The sequence below is a fragment of the Macaca thibetana genome, chromosome 11, assembly GCF_024542745.1.
Source record: "Macaca thibetana thibetana isolate TM-01 chromosome 11, ASM2454274v1, whole genome shotgun sequence".
Classification (NCBI taxonomy): domain Eukaryota; kingdom Metazoa; phylum Chordata; class Mammalia; order Primates; family Cercopithecidae; genus Macaca; species Macaca thibetana.
This window is the reverse complement of record NC_065588.1, coordinates 39,921,002-39,945,958: the sequence shown is the minus strand read 5'-3', so window position 1 is coordinate 39,945,958 and position 24,957 is coordinate 39,921,002. Positions and strand designations below refer to the sequence as shown.

At 38.2% G+C, this 24,957-nt stretch overlaps 1 protein-coding gene across 9 annotated transcripts in view; it reads right to left on the bottom strand.

Moving 5' to 3' along the window:
* IRAK4 (interleukin 1 receptor associated kinase 4) overlaps window positions 1-24,957 on the bottom strand; it is a 35,416-nt gene that overhangs the window by 10,310 nt on the left and 149 nt on the right. Inside the window, exons 1-9 of one of the 9 annotated variants that reach the window (XM_050749409.1) lie at window positions 23,694-24,937; window positions 23,046-23,093; window positions 15,424-15,593; window positions 12,325-12,470; window positions 11,324-11,506; window positions 10,608-10,768; window positions 9,658-9,722; window positions 1,496-1,610; window positions 962-1,071 (exon numbers count right to left, since the gene is read on the bottom strand). In XM_050749409.1, coding sequence (XP_050605366.1) covers window positions 962-1,071; window positions 1,496-1,610; window positions 9,658-9,722; window positions 10,608-10,768; window positions 11,324-11,506; window positions 12,325-12,470; window positions 15,424-15,584 — 941 coding nt within the window. In that variant the 5' untranslated portion in view covers window positions 15,585-15,593; window positions 23,046-23,093; window positions 23,694-24,937. Of the gene's footprint in view, window positions 1-961; window positions 1,072-1,495; window positions 1,611-9,657; window positions 9,723-10,607; window positions 10,769-11,323; window positions 11,507-12,128; window positions 12,194-12,324; window positions 12,471-15,423; window positions 15,594-23,045; window positions 24,943-24,957 lie in introns of those variants that run through there. The other 8 variants (XM_050749406.1, XM_050749411.1, XM_050749410.1 and 5 more) reach the window with 8 other exon arrangements.

The following is a 24,957-nucleotide window of genomic DNA, read 5'->3' as shown; positions in this document are numbered from 1 at the left end:
TCTCAGTCATACTGCATTTATTGTTTTTTTTCAGACAGAGTCTTGCTTTATTACCCAGGTTGGAGAGCAGTGGCATGATCGTAGCTCACTTCAGCCTTGAACTCCTGGGCTCAAGCATCCTCCCTCCTCAGCCACCCCAGCATCTGGAAGTGTAGGCATGCATTACCAGGTTTGGTCCGAGCTGAAGATATAAATGAAGATATCTATGTTGTCCAGGGAACGTAATCAGGTCTGCAATTCCTGGCCTCAAATGATCCTACTGTCTTGGCTCCCAAAGCATATTTCATTTCTTGTAACTCATCATGCTCCCATATTTTCTCTCACCACTGGTCTTACAAATGCAGTTCCTTCTGCCTAGAATGTTCTTTTCCCCATCATCTATTCTACAGTTACCCTCAAATTGTGCCTACTTATTTCCTGCCCATTCTTTGAATCTCTGCTTAAATATCACTTTCTTGGAAAATGTTCTTTATATTAATCCTATATACTATACTATATTATATATAATATATATGTGTGTACTGTTATTTTGTGATTTGATTGATGTTGAGCTCTATATATTAATATGTTACTTAGAGTAGGTAAATATTTGACTAGATAAATAAACAAGAAAGAAAGAGAACTGAAAAGTACTCATGAAGGATGAAGGTGATTCAGAAAAGAATGGTGATCCATAAACTAAGAAAACAACTAATTTCCATAAGGCAAAAGGGTCAAGAAGAACAGAATAAACTACTATTAAAACAAATAAAAAAGGTCAAGTAGGATGAGTACTGAAAGTAGGTCACTGGGCTTGGAATAAAGGAGATTACAGATGTCCTTATTGAGAAGAGCTTTCATGGAGTGATGGGAAAAAGTCCAGGTGCTCTAGGTTAAGAAATGCATGTGAATAGTGAATAGAGTGACAGCAAACTATTCTTTAAAGACAGCTTTCCAAAAGCTTTTAAACAGTAGCATTTACCTTTTAATATCTCTATGAATATGATGATTTTCATGTAGAAAATTGATGCCATTAGCTGCACCCTGAGCAATCTTGCATCTCATGTGCCAAGAAAGTGGTGGAGTACCATCCTTGTAAAGAAATAAACCAAATTAAAAACTAGAAAGCATAATAAAAAATCTACAGAGACTATATAACACAGAGTATTTTTCTAGGCAACAACTGAAGATGATGCTATATCACTAATAATTTAGGACTACATTTTTAAGTTATTAAAAATAATCTCCAAATAAGCTCAAATGGGTGTTTACATTTCTTATTTGAAGATAAAAATATATAAAAGCATCTTCCTAGTATAGTCTTGACTGAATTTTATATTTAGGATTACCACCTAATAAAATGGCAACCCAGTTGCTGACATATCAACTGTATAATTTTCATAGAGCAGGAAAAATATGAAAGCGAATTTGGTTTAAATAATCCAGTAACAAAATGAGTATTAATACTCCAGCATATAAACAAAAAGCCAAACAATCTGATGAACAAATAGCTTACCAAGCAAGAGAGTCTGTCTAGTAATGAACCATTAGGCATGTAAACATATACTAAGCAGAGGTCATCTCCATCACTTGAGAAACCAAGTAGTTCTACTAAGTTTTCATGTTGACACCTGTGACAAACAATTTTTCATGCAAAATTATTATAATATATACTTATATAGTCAGTTGTAGGTTGGAAGTTATTCAAAGTTTTAATAGAAAAAAAGAGAAAAAAATAGTATGTTATATATAATTTCTAACATGATGTTTATGTTTATATATGTTTATTGTAACTATTTATAATTTTCTGCAAATAGTTCTCTTTTCAGCCAATATTAATCAACATCAGAAGTAAAATCTGGGTCCCGGAGCAGGATGGCCAAATAGGAACAGCTCCAGTCTCCAGCTTCCCAGCATGGGTGACACAGAAGACGGGTGATTTCTGCATTTTCAACTGAGGTATTGGGTTCATCTCACTGGGGAGTGCCACACAATAGGTGCTGGCCAGCTGGTGCAGCCCGACCAGCCACAGCTGAAGCAGGGCGAGGCATCGCCTCACCTGGGAAGCGCAAGGGGGAAGGGAATCCCTTTTCCTAGGCAGGGGAACTGAGACACACAACACTTGGAAAATCGGGTAACTCCCACCCTAATACTGTGCTTTACCAAGGGTCTTAGCAAATGGCACACCAGGAGATTATATCCCACACCTGGCCGGGAGGGTCCCACATCCACAGAGCCTCCCTCATTGCTAGCACAGCAGTCTGAGATCTAATTGCAGAGGTTGGGGGAGGGGCGCCCACCATTGCTGAGGCTTAAGTAGGTAAACAAAGCCGCCGGGAAGCTCGAACTGGGTGGAACCCACAGCAGCTCAAGGAGGCCTACCCGTCTCTGTAGACTCCACCTCTGGGGACAGCGCACAGCTAAACAAAAAGTAGCAGAAAGCTCTGCAGATGCAAATGACCCTGTCTGACAGCTTTGAAGAGAGCAGTGGATCTCCCAACACGGAGGTTGAGATCTGAGAAGGGACAGACTCCCTGCTCAAGTGGGTCCCTGACCTCTGAGTAGCCTAACTGGGAGACATCCCCCACTAGGTGCAGACTGACACCCCACACCTCACACGGTGGGGTACACCCTTGAGACGAAGCTTCCAGAGCAAGAATCAGACAGGATCACTCGCTATTCAGCAATATTCTATCTTCTGCAGCCCCGCTGCTGATACCCAGGCAAACACGGTCTGGAGTGGACCTCAAGCAATTTCCAACAGACCTACAGCTGAAAGTCCTGACTGTTAGAAGGAAAACTAACAAACAGAAAGGACACCCACGCCAAAACCCCATCAGTACGTCATCATCATCAAAGACCAAAGGCAGATAAAACCACAAAGATGGGGAAAAAGCAGGGCAGAAAAGCTGGAAATTCAAAAAATCAGAGCGCATCTCCCCCTCCAAAGGAACGCAGCTCATCGCCAACAACAGATCAAAGCTGGACGGAGAATGACTTTGACGAGTTGAGAGAAGAAGGTTTCAGTCCATCAAACTTCTCAGAGCTAAAGGAGGAATTACGTACTCAGCGCAAAGAAACTAAAAATATTGAAAAAAGAGTGGATAACTAGAATAATCAATGCAGAGAAGGCCATAAATGAACTGACAGAGATAAAAACCATGACATGAGAAATACGTGACAAATGCACAAGCTTCAGTAACCGACTCGATCAACTGGAAGAAAGAGTATCAGAGATGGAAGATCAAATGAATGAAACGAATAAAGAAGAGAAGTCTAAAGAAAAAAGAGGAAAAAGAAATGAACAAAGCCTTCAAGAAGTATGGGAGTATGTGAAAAGATCAAATTTACGTCTGATTGGGGTGCCTGAAAGTGAGGGGGAAAATGGAACCAAGTTGGAAAACACTCTGCAGGATATCATCCAGGAGAACTTCCCCAACCTAGTAAGGCAGGCCAACATTCAAATTCAGGAAATATAAAGAACGCCACAAAGATACTCCTCGAGAAGAGCAACTCCAAGACACATAATTGTCAGATTTACCAAAGTTGAAATGAAGGAAAAAATCTTAAGGGCAGCCAGAGAGAAAGGTCGGGTTACACACAAAGGGAAGCCCATCAGACTAACAGCAGATCTCTCAGCAGAAACTCTCCAAGCCAGAAGAGAGTGGGGGCCAATATTCAACATTCTTAAAGAAAAGAATTTTCAATCCAGAATTTCATATCCAGCCAAACTAAGTTTCATAAGTGAAGGAGAAATAAAATCCTTTACAGACAAGCAAATGCTTAGAGACTTTGTCACCACCAGGCCTGCCCTACAAGAGACCCTGAAGGAAGCACTAAACATGGAAAGGAACAATCGGTACCAGCCATTGCAAAAACATGCCAAAATGTAAAGACCATCGATGCTAGGAAGAAACTGTATCAACTAACGAGCAAATTAACCAGCTAATATCACAATGACAGGATCAAGTTCACACATAACAATATTAACCTTAAATGTAAATGGACTAAATCGTCCAATTAAAAGACACAGACTGGCAAATTGGATAGAGTCCAGACCCATCAGTTTGCTGTATTCGGGAGACCCATCTCACATGCAGAGACACACATAGGCTCAAAATAAAGGGATGGAAGATGATCTACCAAGCAAATGGAGAACAAAAAAAAAACAGGGGTTGCAATCCTAGTCTCTGATAAAACAGACTTTAAACCATCAAAGATCAAAAGAGACAAAGAAGGCCATTACATAATGGTAAAGGGATCAATTCAACAGGAAGAGCTAACTATCCTAAATATATATGCACCCAATACAGGAGCACCCAGATTCATAAAGCAAGTCCTTAGAGACTGACAAAGAGACTTAGACTCCCATACTATAATAATGGGAGACTTCAACACCCCACTGTCAACATTACACAGATCAACGAGACAGAAAGTTAACAAGGATATCCAGGAATTGAACTCAACTCTGCCCCAAGCAGACCTAATAGACATCTACAGAACTCTCCACCCCAAATCAACAGAAGATACATTCTTCTCAGCACATCGTACTTATTCCAAAATTGACCACATAATTGGAAGTAAAGCACTCCTCAGCAAATATACAAGGACAGAAATTATAACAAACTGTCTCTCAGACCACAGTGCAATCAAACTAGAACTCAGGACTAAGAAACTCAATCAAAACCACTCAACTACATGGAAACTGAACAACCTGTTCCGGAATGACTACTGGGTACATAATGAAATGAAGGCAGAAATAAAGATGTACTTTGAAACCTATGAGAACAAAGATACAACATACCAGAATCTCTCGGACACATTTAAAGCAGTGTGGAGAGGGAAATTTATAGCACTAAATGCCCACAAGAGAAAGCTGGAAAGATCTAAAATTGACACCCTAACATCACAATTAAAAGAACTAGAGAAGCAAGAGCAAACACATTCAAAAGCTAGCAGAAGGCAAGAAATAACTAAGATCAGAGCAGAACTGAAGGAGATAGAGACACAAAAAACCCTCCAAAAAATCAATGAATCCAGGAGTTGCTTTTTGAAAAGATGAACAAAATTGATAGACCGCCAGCAAGACTAATAAAGAACGAAAGAGAGAAGAATCAAATAGACGCAATAAAAAATGATAAAGGGGATATCCCCACCAACCCCACAGAAATACAAACTACCATCAGAGAATACTATACACACCTCTACGCCATTAAACTAGAAAATCTCGAAGAAATGGACACAGGAAGGGGAACATTACACACCGGGGCCTATTATGGGGAGTGGGGAGGGGGGAGGTATGGCATTGGGAATTATAACTGATGTAAATGACGAGTTGATGGGTGCTGACGAGTTGATGGGTACAGCACACCAACATGGCACAAGTATACATATGTAACAAACCTGCACATGTACCCTAGAACTTAAAGTATAAAAAAAAAAAAAAAAAGAAGTAACATATCACTGCCTTCACTTAAATTCTAAATAGATCTAGTATGATATTTATGCCTGTAATAATTTATGCGTTAAATGTTTAACCCAACTTGATAGGCTAAAATGAAGAACTACTTAATAATTCTCTAAAGGTTAATAAAAGTAAAGACAACATGAACAAAAAAAGAAAAAAAGAAGTAAAATCTATTTTCTTTTCTTTTTTTTTTTTTGAGACAGGGTCTAACTCTGTTGCCCAGGCTGCAGTGCAGTGGTGCAATCATAGCTCACTGTGGCCTCGACCATCTGGACTCAAGTAATCCTTCTGCCTCATCCTCCCAAGTAGCTTGGACTACTGGTACATACCACACTCAGGTACTTTTTAAACTTTTTTGTAGGGATGAAGTCTCACTGTGTGTTTCCCAGGCTGGTCTCAAACCGCTGGCCTCAAGCAATCCTACCACCTTGGCCTCCTAAAGTATTGGGATTACAGGCATGAGCCACTACACCTGGCCAAACCTTTCTATTTTATAGTAAAAGCTAAATAATTCAGATTATTGGAACTTGTGATAAGTTTGGTTAAGGACTAGGCTGATGTTCAATTTCTTTAGCCCAATATTCAATGATGGCACAAATAAGATTTCAAGAAGTCCATTGTATTTTTATGCTAATACTGTCAAGAATTTTCTAACAAACTCAAAGCACTGATTTACAGACATGATCTTGAATCACATCTAATTTAGATGTTTTTGATCTTTAATCACACTGGATTATTTATAACCTAATTTGAGTGTTTTATATACTTGAGAATAATAAAACTAAAGAGACCTACGATATAATAAAGCGGCAGGCATCTGTGGTAAGATGAAAGAACACAGGGCTCAGAGTTATACATCCTAAATTTAAAGTCTCGCTCTGCCCCCTCCTGGATAGGTGACCTATGGCAAGTTAACAGCCTTACTGAGCCTCAGCTCCTTTAACAGCTAAACGCAGAAAATAGTACATAATAATGTAATACGGATGCTGAGACAATTAAATGAGAAAATGTAAACATGACAGCCTAGAAACATATCTGGCACATGATAAGTGTTTTATTATTTAAGTGCTTATTCATTTTGTTCATTCAAAACTATCCACAATTCTAGCAGTTCATTATATCAAATATGACTTCTTCTATTCTCATAAATATTTTAAGAAGCGCAAATTAAAGCAATAAGTGTTCCATTTTCCACCAAATTGGCATATTTTAAACATGAGTAATTAACATTTGCTGAGTTTATACTATATACAAGGCATTGTGGCAAGTGATTTACCTGCTTTATTTAATCCTCACAATAACTTAAGTAAGTACTATTATCCTGTTTTATAGATGAGAAAATTAACGAATAGAAAGTTAAGAAACTTGGCCAAGATCATTCTGCTAGTAAGGTCCAGAGATTGGCACTTACTAAATAATAGTAATAATAAGCTGGGCGTGGTGGCTCACGCCTGTAATCCCAGCACTTTGGGAGGCCGGAGTAGGTGGATCACGAGGTCAGGAGATCAACACCATCCTGGCTAACATGGTGAAACGCTGTCTCTACTAAAAATACAAAACGAAATTAGCTGGGTGTGGTGGCGAGTGCCTGTAGTCCCAGCTACTCAGGAGGCTGAGGCAGGAGAATGGTGTGAACCCGGGAGAACGAGCTTGCAGTGAGCCGAGACTGCGCCACTGCATTCCAGCCTGGGCGACAGAGCGAGACTCCATCTCAAAAAAAAAAAAAAAAAAAAAAAAAAAAAAAAAAAAGGAATGATATTAAATGAAGATAGGGAACCAGTAAAGTTTGAAATTGTAACGCACTGCTGGTAGTAATATAAATTTATTTATTTATTTATTTATTTTGAGACGGAGTCTCGCTTTGTCGCCCAGGCTGGAGTGCAGTGGCATGAGCCGGCTCACCGCAACCTCCGCTTCCCAGGTTCACGCCATTCTCCTGCCTCAGCCTCCCGAATACCTGGGACTACAGGCGCCCGCCACCTCGCCTGGCTAGTTTTTTGTATTTTTAGTAGAGACGGGGTTTCACCGTGTTAGCCAGGATGGTCTCGATCTGGTGACCTCGTGATCCGCCCGCCTCGGCCTCCCAAAGTGCTGGGATTACAGGCGTGAGCCACCACGCCCAGCGCTGGTAGTAATATAAATTACTGAAACCTATCTCAAAAGCCATTTGAATGTTTGAATGTGTATTTAGAAAGTCTTTAAAAAGTTCATGCATTCCGACCCAGTAATTCTTTTTCTAGGACTTTACCCTAGATGATAAAGTAAGTATAACTGCATTTAAAGATTTATGTGCAAAGAACTTTAAAGAAGCTTTATTTTTAATACTGAAAATTAGAAACAAACATAGCTATGGTTAAATAAAATATGATTCTCACATATTCTAGAATGTTGTACAATAATTTAAAATGTTTTCAAATTATTTTTAATGACATGGGGAAATGCTACACACACATCATGAAGCAAGTATATAAAAATATTAGCAGTGGTTATCTCTGAGTGATGTATTTGAGAGATGGTTTGTATTATTATTATTAAGTTCCGGGACACATGTACAGAACGTGCAGGTTTGTTACATATGTAAACATGTGCCACGGTGGTTTGCTGCACCTATCAACCCATCACCTAGGTATTAAGCCCTGCATGCATATGGTTTTGTATATTTTAAAAATATTTTCCTGTATTTTCCAGATTATCTACTGTGAACAAGTTACTTTTAGAACTGCAGAGTAGGGGTAGAAGGGGAGAAAACAAATACTAAAAACAAAAAGTTTGATTTTTTTTCAGTGTGTATCATTTTTACCATGCATAAGTCAATTCTAGTCTATTCTTCCTACTTAAGGTTAAGTAACTATGATTGGTGATTTACAGCAGTGGGTTTAATGGGTATAATTTGGTAAATCCCATTAGGATTCAGATCAAAAGTTCAGGCTCTGCAATCAAACAGATCTGGATTTCAATCCCATCTCTAACACTTACTGGCTACGTGATCTTGGACAAGCTATTTAACGTTTCTAAATCTCAGTTAACAAACAAAATGGGCAGTTGTAACAGTTGTAAAGGTTAGATAGACAATGCACATAAGGTACATAGCACAATGTCTGGAATGTTGTACACACTCAAATATCAACCACTATTAATTACTATAATAATTAGAATACATTTCCTCCATTGTCCCTTCTACTTTTCCTGATGATGTCCAACAATTTTCCAGCACACAGGGTCAATGCTGAGAAGGCAGATAACATGACTCTAGTTGCTTTATAGGTGCTACTTTATATATAAAGTATATATATATCTTCAGATATATATGTGGATACTATGTGGAGCAGGGCTTCTCAACTTTAGTTTGTGAATCTTCCAAAATTGTATGTATGATTGTGTGTATATGTATATAACTACATTTTTCTAGGGGTAGGGTCCATAGCATTCAACAGATTTTTAAATTTTAAGAACTACTATGTAGAATGATGTTTATTTAAAGTATATCTGCCTTCAGCTAACAGCACATAGAGTAAATGCTTATCTTTGCAGATAACATGACTCTAGTTGCTGTATAGATGCTACTTTATATATTCTGTAGATAGTTTTTTAAAGTATCTCTACAATTGATCTCTCATGAATTCTGGAAGTAGAAAACATGATAATGAAGGACATGATAGTAAAATTCCACATAACCTTGTTGTGACTTAAAATAATGACTGCGGTCAAGCGCAGTGGCTCCTGCCTGTAATCCCAGCACTTGGGGAGGCTGAGGCAGGCAGATCATGAGGTCGAGATCAAGACCATCCTGGCTAACACGGTGAAACCCCACCTCTACTAAAAATACAAGAAAAATTAGCCAGGCATGATGGCACACACCTGAAGTCCCAGCTACTCGGGAGGCTGAGGCAGGAGAATCGCTTGAACCTGGGAGGCAGAGGTTGCAGTGAGCCGAGATGGTGCCACTGCACTCCAGCTTGGGTGACACAGTGAGACTCCATCTCAAAATAAATAAATAAATAAAAATGACTGCTATTTAATCTCCAGGCATATGAGTATATGTAATCATAGAATTATGGAGCCAAAAGTACTTTCAATTTCTCTAAACACTTAATTTTAATTTCATATATGTGCAAACATCACTAGTTCATGGCATACTCTAACGTGAACCAGGTTCCTTACTCCTTGTCTTTTTCCTTTCCACTACACCGCACTGCCAAATTAAGACTTACTTTGCCATTACTTTTATTTCTTGATCAAACTGCTGTTTCAGTTCTTCAGTAGTAATGTCAACCATCTGAAAAAATAAAATATACAGTGTAATACTGCACAATTCTAAGGTTCCTAATGCTCAGAGGGATCAAGAGATCAGCTGGCTCATCTCCCTTTCTTTAAAACAATAAGGTATTATTCTCCCAATTCTACAGAACAACTGAGATCTAGAAATACTAGCGATTTGCTCAAGGTCCATGGCTGGTTAGTGGAATGAAAAATATATATAAATTTCACTGAGTTGTGGAAACAAAATGAAATAGCATGAAATTTCACTACACAAAAAATTTGAAAAAATATTCTAGGAAACAGAAAACATACGCAATTTTAGTGCAAAATGGAAAACAAAACCTACAAAAGCCCTGCAATGTATATGACAAAGAGTGACTATCTTTATCACATACATATGCATTCTATTGATATTTTTAGGCTCTAACAAAAGGTTTAGAATATAACTAGTCAATAAGTAAAAGGTGAACACTCCAGTAGAAATGGCAACAAAGGACACGGATAAAAAAAATTTTAATGTTTTTTCTTAATGTATACTTCATAGACTTTATTTTTAAATGGGAAAAGTAATGCAAACATGGTTTTTTTTTTTAAATAGTTTTCCTGGTATCTTACCATTTTAATCTTGATTACATATGAGGCACTATGTGGAGCAGGGCTTCTCAACTTTAGTTTGTGAATCTTCCAAAATTGTATGTATGATTGTGTGTATATGTACATAACTACATTTTTCTAGGGGTAGGGTCCATAGCATTCAACAGATTTTTAAATTTTAAGAACTACTATGTAGAATGATGTTTATTTAAAGAAAATACATACTGAAATAATGTATTTCCTAAAGATTAACTTTATTATAGAGCACACTATGAAGCAACTCTTTATTCCTGAAAATATAACTTACTGCTGCAAGCTTCTTTACTGCCACAGTTGCGTTATTTACGTAGCCTTTATATACAACTCCAAATCCTCCCTCTCCCATTTTATTACCACCAACAGAAATGGGTCGTTCATCAAAGTTATTTGTGACATTCTTCAATTCATAAAATGAAAAACTGTGAAAACCTATAATGTCAAAATAAGAAAAACATGCTTAAATTTTAAAAATTCGTTTTAATAATTCTAATATTTTCTCATTTGAAGATTTCACATGTATGTAAATATTTATGATTTTGAATTAGACAAGACGGGAGAATATAAAACCATTTCTAAAATACAAATTATAAGTTTTTCTTGAGAATTCTGTTTGGTGATCCTACCCTCTGAACACTGTAGTCACCCACCCAAAATTCTAGTCACACATTTGAGTGGGTCTAGTCTACCTACCCAAAACTCTAGTCACATATTTTATTTTAAAAAGTGACCCTTCCAAGTTATGTAAATATTTACTTATTTTTTTTTTCATAGCTTCTCTGGTTGTTTGCATGTCCTATTGCCTCTAATCACTGATTAACACAAAGAAGATGGTTCTTAATATATCAGGAGGAAAAAACTCACAAAAGAGCTATTGCCAGTGTGCCTGTGATTGCTGCACAAACAAAAGAACAAAAGCTTTCTTTTAAAGCACTGCTAGTCTTAATGACAAATCCACTAGTAGAAAGCACTGAAAATGTTACTTACGTGTATCACTAACTTCTAAACTTTTATTTTCTGGACTTGAGGAGTCAAGTGGCATATAGCTTTGTTCAAGATTCTGCAGAGGTGTCATCAATGTCCTGTCTTTGTCATAGAAAGGCATCTGTTTTTGTTGAACTGTTACAGCTTCTTTAGAAGGTAGTGTATTAGCAGTTTTGGGAACAGCATCTAACAAATGAAGTAAGACACAAGTGGTTTTTCAGTAATAAGAAGTGGTTGTGAAAAAGTTAAACTAGAAACTTGGTTCATTTAATATCATTCCAGTTTCTACAGGTTGGTCTCATATTCTCACAGAACACACAAGAAGCTACCTAGTAAGAATCTGTAAGTTATAATGAATATGGGTAAAGAGAGTAAGGCAGTGTTTTCAAACAGTAATCCATGAGCCACCTATATCAGAGGCACTGCAGCACTTGTTTAAGAATATAGACCTTAAACCCAATTCCAGAATCCTGAATACATAGATTTGGAACAGACCCTAGGAATCTACATGTTTAACCAGAACCTAAGTGATTCTTATGCATGATAAAGGTTCAGAACCACTAGTGTGAAAGGCATCAAAGGAAGAAAAGAAAGGTTATAAGGAAGGCAACTAGACACTAACACATCAGAATACAATTTTTTAAAATTATGGTCATAGAATCTCATCAGGGTAGAAGTTGAAGATGAAAAAAAGCAAGAACTCAAAAGAATAATTACTTTCTTACAGCCTAAGCCAGATGTGTGAAGTCTTTCCTTCTAAACTTCCTATTGGCACAAAACTATCTGACTCTTACAAAGCTTCTATCACCTTAGTAGCAGGGTCCACAGTGTCCTTTGTCGGTGCTGCTTTTTAAAGAGTTGAGGAGTGCTGAAAGAAAGAAAGGGACTCTCAAATGTAAACTTCATCTACCAGGAGGAAAAAGTAAGAGTAAGAAGAAACATTTCTATTTTGGCCATTTGTCTTTCCACCCTACTTGTGGACACCCTGGTCACAATCAGTTTACCTGGGAGCAAAAGACTCGCAGGAGCAAAAAATTCATTTTGGATCAAAAGATCCACAAGATCACCAACTGTGCAATTTGTGGTGCCCCAGTCAAACAGTAATTCAGAAGTGGGACTTTTTCCAGTTTGAAGTAATGCTTCAAATCTCCTTAAAAGTAAGTAACAAAGAAACAAAATTAGTCTATTGTCTTAGTTCATTTTGTACTGCAATAATAGAATACCACAGACAGGGTAATTTATAAACAATAGTTAATTTGGCTCACGGTTCTGGAGGCTGGGAAGTCCAAGATCGAGAGGCTGCATCTGGTTAGGGCCTTCTTGCTACATCATCTCATGGTGGAAGGGCAGAAGGGCAAAGAGCATGCACACGTGCATGGGAGAGAGAAAGAAAAGAGAAAGAGAGAGAGAGAGAAGGAAAAATAGGGCCTAACTTACCTTTTTATCAGAAACCCACTCCCAAGATAACTAACCCACTCCTGCCATGACAACATTAATCCACTCATAAGGGCAGAGCCCTCATGACCAACTGCCCTTTAAAGGTCCCACCTCTCAACCCTTTTGCAATGGGTATATTAAGTTTCTAACACATGAACTTTTGGGGACACATTCAAACAATAGCATTTATAAACTGAGGTCATATGAAAACAGGTGTTGATCTCCCCTGCCCCTGTTTTGCCTACAGCGTCTCCTATAACATTAAAGAAATGGGACAACAAGAGAACCAGCAAGAATTACAAAGAGACAGAAAAAATAGGAGGAAAAAAGATGCCAAAGATGATGATAATAATCTACTGGGTACTTACGGGGTATTTACTTAGTGGTTTACAGGATGTACACACATGAGCATGTTCAAAGATATTATGATTATCATACGAATTTACTAGTGAAAAAGCGAGGCTTGGAGAGGTAGAGTAACAAGCCCATAGCCACACAGCCAATATGATGTATCCAAGTTGAGGTCCAAATTCAGATCTCATTTGACATAAGAGTGTATTCTCAATCTACTTAGTTATATTACTTCCCACATAACTTAAGACTCTGATAGCTATATAATTTTTAATAAATCTGCCTGCTTAATGAAAGAAACAGAATACACAAAAACTTAGGAAATTATTCCTTCAATCTTAACTGTAATTCAATTAAATTGAAAAAAAATCACAAAGTCGGCTTTCATCCCATTTCTTTCCATTCCATTTCTTTAAAATTAAAAATTAGTTTTGAAAAGTTAACATTTAAAAATTTAACCAATATTGTTTTTTTCTTTTTCCTCTAAAGATTTTAAAAAATTTCAAACTTACAGAAAAGTTGAAAAAATGATAGAATGAACAACCATTCACCTAGATTCACCAATTGAATAACTGATAAAATTGTGCCATATCTGGGCTCTTGTGCATGCTCTCTTTCAATCTATGTCTGTGGGAGTGTATTTTAGAATATGGGCCAGATGTCATAGAATGAGTCTAACAGCCTAGATGTATCTGACTACTTTCTCATGATTAAATTCCGATGAAACATTTTGGTAGAAATACTACATAGGTATAATGTGCCCTTCCCATTGTATCACATCCAGGGGTACATATTGGCATTTTGTACCATTATTATTGGTGCTAAAATTTGATCACATGGTAAAGGAAGTGTACTTCAGATTTCCTCATTAAAAATGTACCCTTCCCTTTCATACTTCACAAGTAATTTGTGTACAATACTTTTTATCTATCTATTGAGGGAGTCTTGCTCTGTCACTCAGGCTGGAGTGCAGTGGCATGATCATGGCTCACTGCAGCCTTCACTTCCTGGGCTCAGGTGATCCTCCCACCTCAACCTCCCAAGTAGCCGGGACTACAGGCGTGCACTACCACGCCCAGCTAATTTTTTGTAGAGATGGGATTTTACCATGTTGCCCAGGCTGGTCTTGAACTCCTGGGCTCAAGCAATCTGCCCACCTCGGCCTCCTCAAGTGTTAGGATGACAGGCATGAGCCACTGTGCCCAGCCTATAATACTTTAAAATCTTGTGCATATCCTGCTCATATGCATGAGAACAATCACCTTTCACCTTATGCTTTTTAGGTTCAGTGATGAGCTTGCAAGAATCAGTTACTCATTGGTGGTTACAAATAGGTATTTTTCTCATTCTACCATTCTTTTCACAATTATTTGCAGGTATTCTGTAAAGAAGAGCTTCTTCTGTCACAGGAGTGAGTCTTGAAAAAAGGAAAAAAAAAAAAAAAAAAGAAGAGCTTTATCTTCCTGCCACCACTGCCCCAATTATCTTCCATAAGTTTTTAACAGTAATATTATAAAATTATCTTTAAACATTGGCTTAACACAGTTTAAACTTAAGCTTCTTTCAAGTACTTTAACATGTTCGCTTTTCTTATGAGAAACATTTCCTGCAAGGGAGCTAAGGCTATTAGGTTCTTTCCGAGGTTAATGCTGAAAATAACAAAGAGTCTTCTTTTCCTTTTGCTACCAAAGAAACATTTTGACATCGGTTTTAAATGCAATGACTGACAAAAATAAAATCTGCATGCATATTTTACACTAAATCGAGCAGAGATGAGTAAAGAGGAAAAATTGAAATTATCTGATGATAGCACTGAGAAATCCTGGCTAAGATTTAAGAATTCTGTTCACAGAAGTGTACACTTGTAAGCAACAACTTTAAAATGTCAAATTGAAAAACTCCCAAAATACACTGTTAGAGTGCATTAGAGATTTACACACTTTGAAGTTTAAGCTCTAGATTTTTACTAGACATTCTTATAACATTCTTATTTTCCTTCAATCTGGAAATGAGAGGTGTGAGGCAGACTGAACTTCACTTGGCTTGCCAAACTGGGAACCACAGCAAAGGTGGGAATATTGATTCTAACTCAAAAAGCTTATTTGAGAGATCACAATATTAGCCCTATTGACATATGGGAGAAAGAAGACAAAATTGCAAAAGGAACAACCAAAAAGAGGTTACTTACTACCAATGTGTCCTCCACAGTATAGAGGTTTACTTTCTAAACTGCCACATTAGACAGTACTTATACCAATTAATCATTCCATATTGTGATGTAAGAATTTACAAATACAAAGAATTTTATCTGTTACCTTATGTGAAACTGATTGTATCTATCATCACCAGATGGTTTTTTAATAGCTACAGCTAACTTCTTCCATCCTTCTTGAGGATCAATAAAATCTGACAGCTTCCTAATCAGTCCAACATTGAGGCAGCGCACATATGTTGATGGTGTTATGGGTTTGTTCATCTTCTATTCCTAAAATATGGAAAAATCTCATTAAAATTTTATAGTACTTTTAGAGATGACATCTGTAAGCTTCTACATCACACTTTGCTATATCATATGAAATGCCAGCAACTGATTATACCATAATAAAGAAACATTCCAAAGTCAAGTCACTGATACCCTAAGATGAAACTAAAATTGTAATTCATTTGTCCAATTATCCTCTAGGTTTCCTTCCTTTTTCCACCTATTAATAGCAATAAAAAGCGGGGGACTTTTTTCTGACATTGATATTTTCCAAGTATAATTTATAGAAAGGGGCAATACACTTACCAGAGCAATTCTTTTTAGCAGTAATATCAATAAACTATCAGAATTAGCATATTCAGAAATCAAATCTATTAATAAAAACATTTACCTTTCAATTTAATATATGTTGCTCAATCAGTACTCATTTACGATTAAAAATTTATGCAACGTTCTTTGGTAGAAGAAAAAAAAAGTACTGAAATGATTTGTGTAGCATTAACAGATAGGGTCCACCCACCCACTGTTCACATAGCTTGCTCTTCCTTGACCTCTGCACATTTTTTGAGTCCATGAGATCTGCCTGACCACAGTTCATTTGCTACTACGCCAAAACCTGTGTTTCACCACTTCAGCCACTCTCTAGACAGAATCTTTATTTCTGCAGTCCCCCTTTTCTTCTGCTACTCCACACTGGAGAGCTGCAGCTAGGGATAAATCTAACAATTTTACTTGTACACCAGAGTTGCTGATGTGAATACAAATTTATGGTAACCCCCTTTCCACATTAATGGCCTAACACTGCCATTAATCCTTCCACTTGTCTCCTCTCATTGTCCTTAGTGACTATTTCATATCTTTGCTTCTTTCTATGTGGATTTTATTTGTTCTGCATGTACCTCATTCTCAATAGGAAATGATCTTTCCTTCCAATTAAGACAAATAGACTCAGATGTTCTTATGTCACTTATTTTTGCTTCCCTATATATATTTTTAAAATACAATTTTAGAGTAAATAATGTGTTCATATGGAACAACATTCTAAAACTATCAAAAAGAGTAAAAAGCGAAAAGCTTCTCTGTATCATAGGCTTCTATATTAGTATTCACTTCCTCTCTTTGGACTTCTTTGACCACATCTAAATAGGTCTAGTTGCCCTTCACCTAATTATCTTTCATCATTGCACAATGTATTTGTAATCATATATTTATTTGTTTACTTGTTTACTGTCTCCCATATTAGATTTTAAGATCCATGAGTTCAGGACCATGCTAATTTTATTCATGAATATATACCTAGTGACGTGCACACTGTAGATAATGGTGTTGTTCAGTATTTATTTTAGGAACAACTAAATTATTTCCCAGTACGGTTTTATCATCTCTATTTTACAAAGGTGGTAAGTGAAAGATCCAGGACTTACACTTATGTCTGACTCCAAAATCCATGCCATACAACTCTGCTTTTATAACACAATGCATTGTTCATGTCATTCTCCTTTTCAGAAAGACTATTCCTTTCCTTTCATTCATGAATACATTCAGCAAATATTTATGTCAGTCTTTGTACTAACAAATGGGAGCACAGAGAAGAGAAAATCTTTGTTTCCAAGCTGTTCAGTATACCATGGGATACAAACAGTGACAGGGAGTGATAAAAGCTGCAAGAGTGTTATGGGGCCCAGAAAAAGGGCATCAAGCAGAGGCATTCTGGAGAGGGATATCAAGACAGATTTGCCTGGAGTGGGAGGTTGGAAGGATGAATGAAAGGGAATGAGAATAAGCCCAGAAGAAAATTCCAGGCAGAGGGAATAGCATGGGAAAAGGTGGGAGCACGTGTGTCTCAGGCAAAGAGCTTGCTATGGCTGCACCATAGGATGCCTGTGATTAAGTGAGAAGAGATGAGGGTGGAAAGGTAGCAGGGCCAGATCACCATGTACCTCACATGCTAAGACAAAGAGTTTGAACTTATAAACTAAAAGTTACAGGAGAGCCACTTCAGGATTTTTAGGAGGGATGTTAAATAATCTTACATGGTTAAGTGGATTCCTCTGGATAAAAATTAAAGGGTTGTATATTGAGGCAAGAAAATTAGTTTGAAAACTTCTGCAATAATCCAGGTGAGCAGAAATGAGAGCTTGGAAAAAGTATAGGGTATGGGAATGGAGAAGTAAAACATGAAAACATTTAGGAGGCCAAATCAAAACAATTTCACTAGAGATGAGCAATTACAAGAAAGGGAGATAGAACAAAGATGGTTTTTTTTGTTTGTTTGCTTTTTTTTTTTTTTTTTTTTTTTTTTTTTGACTCATGTTAAATGTGAAATATCTACCTTTGGCACCATCTAGGGGCCTTCATACCAAGTACTTATATATGCAGTATGGAGCTTAGGAGAGAGGTTTCAGCAAAGAATGCTCACTATGTAAGTATTCTCATATATAAGGGGTTTTCAAAAAGTTCATGGAAAATGCATATCATGCAAAAACCATGCATGGATTTCAAATTTTTTTTTGCAAAACATATTTCCAAAATAAACTCACACTAACTTATCATTCATGTCTAAATAGGATCTAGTTTGAGGCACTAAGAAGAATAAGACAGTTTGAAAAGAACCTCTACCACAGCAACATGAATTCTGCTAAAAGTGAAGCAAGAACAAACACCACATTTATATGGAGGTTGGTTGGAAGAATGGTGAAATCACTGATGCTTTATTGATGGGGACGATGCCCCCAAGAAAACCAGCAGCATACAAATCAGTAACTCATATTAAGGGATGAGATGATGTTGAAGATGAAGCCTGCTGCAGCAGACCATCCACATCAATTTTTGAGGAAAACATTCACTTGGTTCGTGCCCTAAATGAAGAGTACCTATAATTAACAGCAGAACCAACAGCGAACACCATAGACAACTAATTCAGCCTATACAATTCTGACTGAAAATAAAAGTTGAGCAAATTTTCCACTTGATGGCTGCCCAAACTGTTGCACCCAGATCAGCTGCAGATGACAGCAGAGCTTTCAATGGAAATTTTAAACAAGTGGGATCAAGATCCTAAAGCATTTCCTCAAAAAATTGTAACAGGAGATGAAACGTGACTTTACGAGTATGATCTTAAAGCACAAAGCAATGGCTCCCCCAGAATGGCAGCGGTCCAATCAAAGCAAATGCAGACAGTCAAAAGCAAGGGCATGACCGCAGCTTTTTGGGATGCTCAAGGTATTTTTGCTTGTTGACTTTCTGGAGGTAAAAAGAATGGTAACATCTGCTTATTAGAGAGTGTTTTCGAGAAACAGTAGCTTTTCTAAATGTTTCTAAACTAAAGCTTTTCTGCTAAAGCTTTAGTCAAATGTTTAGCAAAAAAACGCCTAGGAAAGCTTCTCCATCACAACAATGCCCCTCCTCTTTTCTTTCATCAAACAAGGGCAATTCTGTGAGTATCAACTGGAAATCATCAGGCATCCACTTTACAGTCCTGATTTGTCTCCTTCTGACTTCTTTTTGTTTCCTAATCTTGAAAACTCTTCATAGGGCACCCATTTTTCTTCAGTTAATAATGCAAAAAGGCTTTATTGACATGGTTAAATTCCCAGGACTCTCAGTTCTTTAGGGATGGCCCAAATGGCTGGTGTTATCACTTACAAAAGTGCCTTGAACTTCATGGAGCTTATGTTCAGAAATAAAGTTTACAGTTTTTTGTTTTTTGAGTCTCGCTCTGTCATCCAGGTTATAGTGCAGTGATGCAATCTTTGCTTACTGCAACCTCTGCCTCCCAGGTTTAAGTGATTCTCCTGCCTCAGCCTCCCAAGTAGCTGGGATTACAGGTATGCACCACAACACCCAGCTAATTTTTGTATTTTTGGTAGAGATGGGGTTTCGCCATGTTGGCCAGGCTGGTTTTGAACTCCTGACCTCAGGTGATCTGCCCACCTTGGCCTCCCAAAGTGCTGGGATTACAGGGATGAGCCATAGCGCTGAGTCAAAGTTTACATTTTTTATCTTTTAATTCAATTTTTCCACAAACTTTTTGAAATGCCCTCATACAAATTAAGAGCACATACATATATACGGTTGAAACAACAATAAAATGAAGTTGCCTATTAGGAATGCTTAGAATGGAAAGGAATGATGTGAAAGAAGAATTTTAAAAAATACTGCTTAGTCATGAAGGCAAGAAAAAAAAACAGGACAGTGGCATACCAGAGACTTCTAGAAAAGGCGGCAGGTTGGTACAAAAGACTCAGAGAGGTCAAATAGACACTGATGGAGATGTTAGACTCTGAAATCAGAAGGCCATTGGTGACTTGGGAACAGCTATAGTGAAAAAGTGAGTGAATGGCAAAAACAGATTTTCCAAGAAGTCTCATTATGAAGGGAAGGAGAAAGAGAGAGGAGTGTGAGCAGAGGGAAAACAAGGGTGGAGGGGTAGGGAGAGAGAGGGAGAGAGCACGCAAGAGAATAGCAGTTTTCAAATTTGGTCTCAGGACCTTTTACCCTCTTAAAAACGATTGTAGACCCCAAAGGGCTTTTGTTTATGTTGGTTATATCTACCAATATTTACCATATTAAATTGATGCTGAGACATTTAAAAATTACTTATTAATTCATTTAAAATAATCACAAATATACATGTTAGCATATATATCTTAATAAAAATAACTACCTTTTCCTCAAAAACAGAAGAGTAACATTGTTTTAAGGTTTTGCTAATCTCTTCAATATTTAACTCAATAGAAGAGAGCCAAATTCTTATATCTGCTTCTGCACTCAACCCACTGCAGTATATTGTTTTGGTTGATGTATACAAAGAAAATCCAGCTTCACACAGACATATAGTTACAAAGAAAGGTGTATTTTAATAGCCTTTTCACAAACTAGTAGATATTTCTCTTTGATACTACACTAAAATTTGAAAGAAATAACTTCCTAAAGGTAAGCTGCAATGTGGAATCCGAAGCTGTATAAATTAACTTGGAACATTAAAATCCATTGCACTCTGAATGAATCTTTTAACTATACATGATTTTGACCTTATAAATCTCCTGAAAGAGCATTAGGGACTCCAACCAGACTTTGAGAACTGTTGGTGTTAAGGGTTTAAGACTTAAGTTGTTTGGCAATACAAATGGGATAATGAATAGCATACAGGTGAAGAAATCAGCCTTGAATAGAGAGAAGTCTCTTTTGAATCTAGAAAGAAGGACGCAGAGGTTTAAATACAGATATATTTGAAGGGAGAAGAGTTCCCACATAGTGTTATTTTTTTCTGTGAAACAGGAAGTGAAGTCGTCTAGGGCCAGGTAAAAGAATAGCCCATGTACCTTAAAGGCCCCCTGGTAAATGCCTACTATTCCTTCAAGCCCAATTCAAAAGGCACTGTTAGCTTCCCCTGATTGTCATCTCTTTTGCTCCAAAATGTCACCTAGTCATTCTTCTGTTCTAATAATTATTATGTTTTACTGTTTACGTATCTGCTTTCTCTGTTAGATGGGTGCTCTCCTGGCTGGGACCCAACCAAATTCACCTCAGCAACGACTCACGACATTTGTGTTGAATGAAAGGCTGAGGATTTTTAAATTTTAATTAAGAAATTGTATCTAGGTTACCTATAGACTCTGCAGTTGCTCTCTTCAAGTTATTTTTCCTTATTAAGATTTCTCTCTACTGTAAGGTACAACATGATTGACAAAGCTAGAAAAGATAGAACTGCTTAGTAGTCTTATAAATTAGAGCTAAATACAAGGAACTGAGGAAAAAACCCAGACTATCTAAAGGCCAGGGATAAATTTGGTAGCTTTGCTGCACCCAGGCTTCCAGCAGAGGTGATGAGTGTAGGGATACTAGGAAAAAGGCCTTCTGCCAACTCTTCCACACATGTGCCCAGAAGTTCAAAATCCCAGAAATTAAAATTTTACTTTAAATGTACATTCATATACCACTCCCAACCACATACTTACAAGAACATAAGCCAAAATATTAACAGTGGTTATCCCTTGGTGATGACTTTTATGATAGTTTTGTTTTCGTTTTGCTTTTCTGAATTTTCAATAAACACACTGTGCAAAAAAACTTTAAAAGTGTCATCTCTTTCAAACTGTTCAAGATTTACCTTAGTACACTTAGGATTAATACAGGAGGCTTTGCTTACAAATAAATAATTAAATACCTTCATGACTGTTTCGTCTTACCACTAACTCTCATAGTAAAGAAAACCCATTCATATTTTCAAATAAGACAACTCAGACAAGTATAAAAGGTGGGGTGGTGATTGAGAAATATATTAAAATCAGCACCTGCTTATGGAATCCAATGCCTTCCCAAACAAAGTACTGTGCCCAAAACAGGAGGGCAAAAGATTCTTGTCAAATGTGTTAATAAAGTTTTAAGACTGCTTCATTAGCACTTTGATCAGAGGAAAAGATTGTGCAGCGGTGGAGGGAAGATGAACTTTGAGGTTGCACAGGCCTAAGTTCTAACCAAAGCCAACTGTGACCAGAGTTAGTAATTATATTTCTCTGGACCTTGCTTTTCTTTATCTGAAAAACAGAGATAGTAATATCTAAGAATTGCTGTAAGAATTAAAATCAACACATGCAAAGGGCCAAATCTTGTCACATAATAGGTGGCCAAAAAAAAAAAAAAGGAGCAATGATTATTTTCCGGCAGAAATTATTCTTATATAACTTTTTTTTTTTTAAAGATATGTGCACAGTTGTATTTAGGTTCAATTTCCAGAAAAGTAATGAGGAGCTACTGAAAGGGTACAAATAACAAGTCTGAGAAAATAACTAAGCTTTTGAGATGGTGGCAGTCTTTTTTTTTTTTTTTTTTTTTTGAGATGGAGTCTCGCTCTGTCACCCAGGCTGGAGTGCGGTGGCGCCATCTCGGCTCACTGCAAGCTCTACCTCCCGGGTTCACACCATTCTCCTGCCTCAGCCTCCCGAGTAGCTGGGACTACAGGCGCCCGCCACCTCGCCCGGCTAGTTTTTGGTATTTTTTAGTAGAGACGGGGTTTCACCGCGTTAGCCAGGATGGTCTCGATCTCCTGACCTTGTGATCCGCCCGTCTCAGCCTCCCAAAGTGCTGGGATTACAGGCTAGAGCCACCGTGCCCGGCCCTGGTAGTCTTATTTGATCAACCATGGTACTTTTAATATATTTATATCCTTTCTAAAATACACTATTTACTTCCATATATTCTTAGCAAAATATGCTGTATAACCATTAATCTTTATTTTTAGATACTTTAACATCATCATTATGAACAAAAGCTGGTGAGGCCTTCCAGAGCTATTAAATTAGATAGGGCTGCCTATTACAAACTGGGATATGTGCTGGTGTACCATAAATTAAAGATAACACATCTTTCTTGAACATTGATCCAACACAACAGTAAGTAATTGAAAATGCTTTGCATATATTTAAGAAACAAAATATAATACCACTGACTCACCAAATATTTACTGAGTGTCTACTATGTGCTAGATACTGCTCCAGGCCCCTGGAGATGAAGCATTAGGAAAATTAGAGAAAACACAAACAAACAAACAAAAACCTGAACTCATGGAGTTTATATTCTAATGGAGGAAGGCAGGCAATAAGCAAATAAATAAACTCTATAGTATGTTAGATGGTGCCAAGTGAAATGAAAGAACAAAACGAAACAGAGAAAGGGTTGCAATTATAAATAGGGTAGTCAGAGGAAGCCTCAATAAGAAGGTGTCATTTGATTAAAGGTCAAAAAGAAGGAGAAAGCCAGCCACTGGACTATCTGGGAAAAGTCTGCGGACAAAACGCAAACGTAAATGCAAAGGTTGGAAATGGGCCCACTGGGCAACAGCAAGGACATGGTGAGACTGCATAGGAGGGAACAGGCAAGTAGCAGATGAGGTTAGAAAGGTAAAGGGGCCAGGTCTCCAAGGGCCTTAGAGTTTTTGCATTGACTTTGTTTATCCCCTGGGTGAGATGTAGAGGCTGGAAGTTTTGAGAAAAGACAGACATGCTCTATACTCATGTCTTAGAAGGATACCGGGGCTGCTGGGAGTAAAGGATGTTGGAGTAAGGACAGAGAAGCAAGAAAGAGGCATCTAGGAGAGCCTACCAATAAGCCAGGTGGGAGGGGCTGGAGGCTGGGACGAGGGTGGTAGCAGAGCAAGTGCATAAGTCCTAGGATTCCGAGGTGGAGCCAATAGAAAGCTATGTGCTGATGTGGAGAGTGAGAAGACAGCACCAAGGTTTTTGGCGTAACCAAGTTTCCCGATATTTACTGAGATGGAGAAAGCTGAGGAAGGAGCATGTTCGGCCTGGAATATCAGAAGCTCAGTTTGGAGACGTAGGAGGCAAACTTCAAACGAACGCTTTGCACGAAAACAGAAGAAATTTGAACTTCCTGATAGCCCTCTTCAAGGACCACTCCAAGAAAGGGAAAAGGCAGATTTTAATATCCTGTGCTTACAAGGGACCTTGGGCAGTTACGTTTTTGAAGCACTAATAGCGCCGTTTCTTTCCATTCTAAATGCTCAAAGTGCTTTCTCGCTTTCCCAGGGTTTGCTTTTTTTTTTTTTTTTCTTTTTTCTTTTGAGACGTCGTCTCCCTCTGTTGCCTAGGGTGGAGTGTAGTGGTGCGATCTTGGCTCACTGCAAGCTCCGCCTCCCGGGTTCAAGCGATTCTCCTGCCTCAGCCCCTGGAGTAGCTGGGATTACGGGCGCCCGCCACCATGTCAGCTAATTTTTGTATCTTAGTAGAGACGGGGTTTCACCATGTTGGCTAGGCTGGTCTCGAACTCCTGACCTCAAGTGATCCGCCCGCCTCGGCCTCCCAAAGTGCTGGGATTACAGGCATGAGCCACCGCACCTGGACAGGGTTTGCTTTTATCCCTTTGTCTCTCTCTGGCTTCCAAGCTGACAGGTACACTTTTTCCCCTATCTGCGAATGTACTCATCTGATCCCATAAGCCCCCTCTACTTTCTAATTCCCTGGAAGCTTGGAGGCCGGAGAAACAAGCGAATTACAATCGTGTGGAGGCTCCGCGAGCTGTCGGAGCCACAGGCATCTGTCAGGTGCTGGCCTGACTTCCTGGTTCTGGGGAAGATTCTTCATTTCGCAATAGGGCTCACGGAACCCAGGGCCTGGGAGGTGAGAAACTTGAGGTCCGACTGCGCCCCAGAACAGCTGAGTGACGTCCCTCCAAGCCTCAGGCTCTTTCTCAGGGCCGACGAACTTCTTGATTCCCGGGGACCTACCCAAGTCTTTCTTCTGGAGTAAGCTCTGTCCACGGAACCCACTTCCTCTCTAACTTTTCTCACGGATGATAGAGATTTCCGTTCCGCAACCTACCACAGCAACCCTGAGGCAGAGGTGCCAAG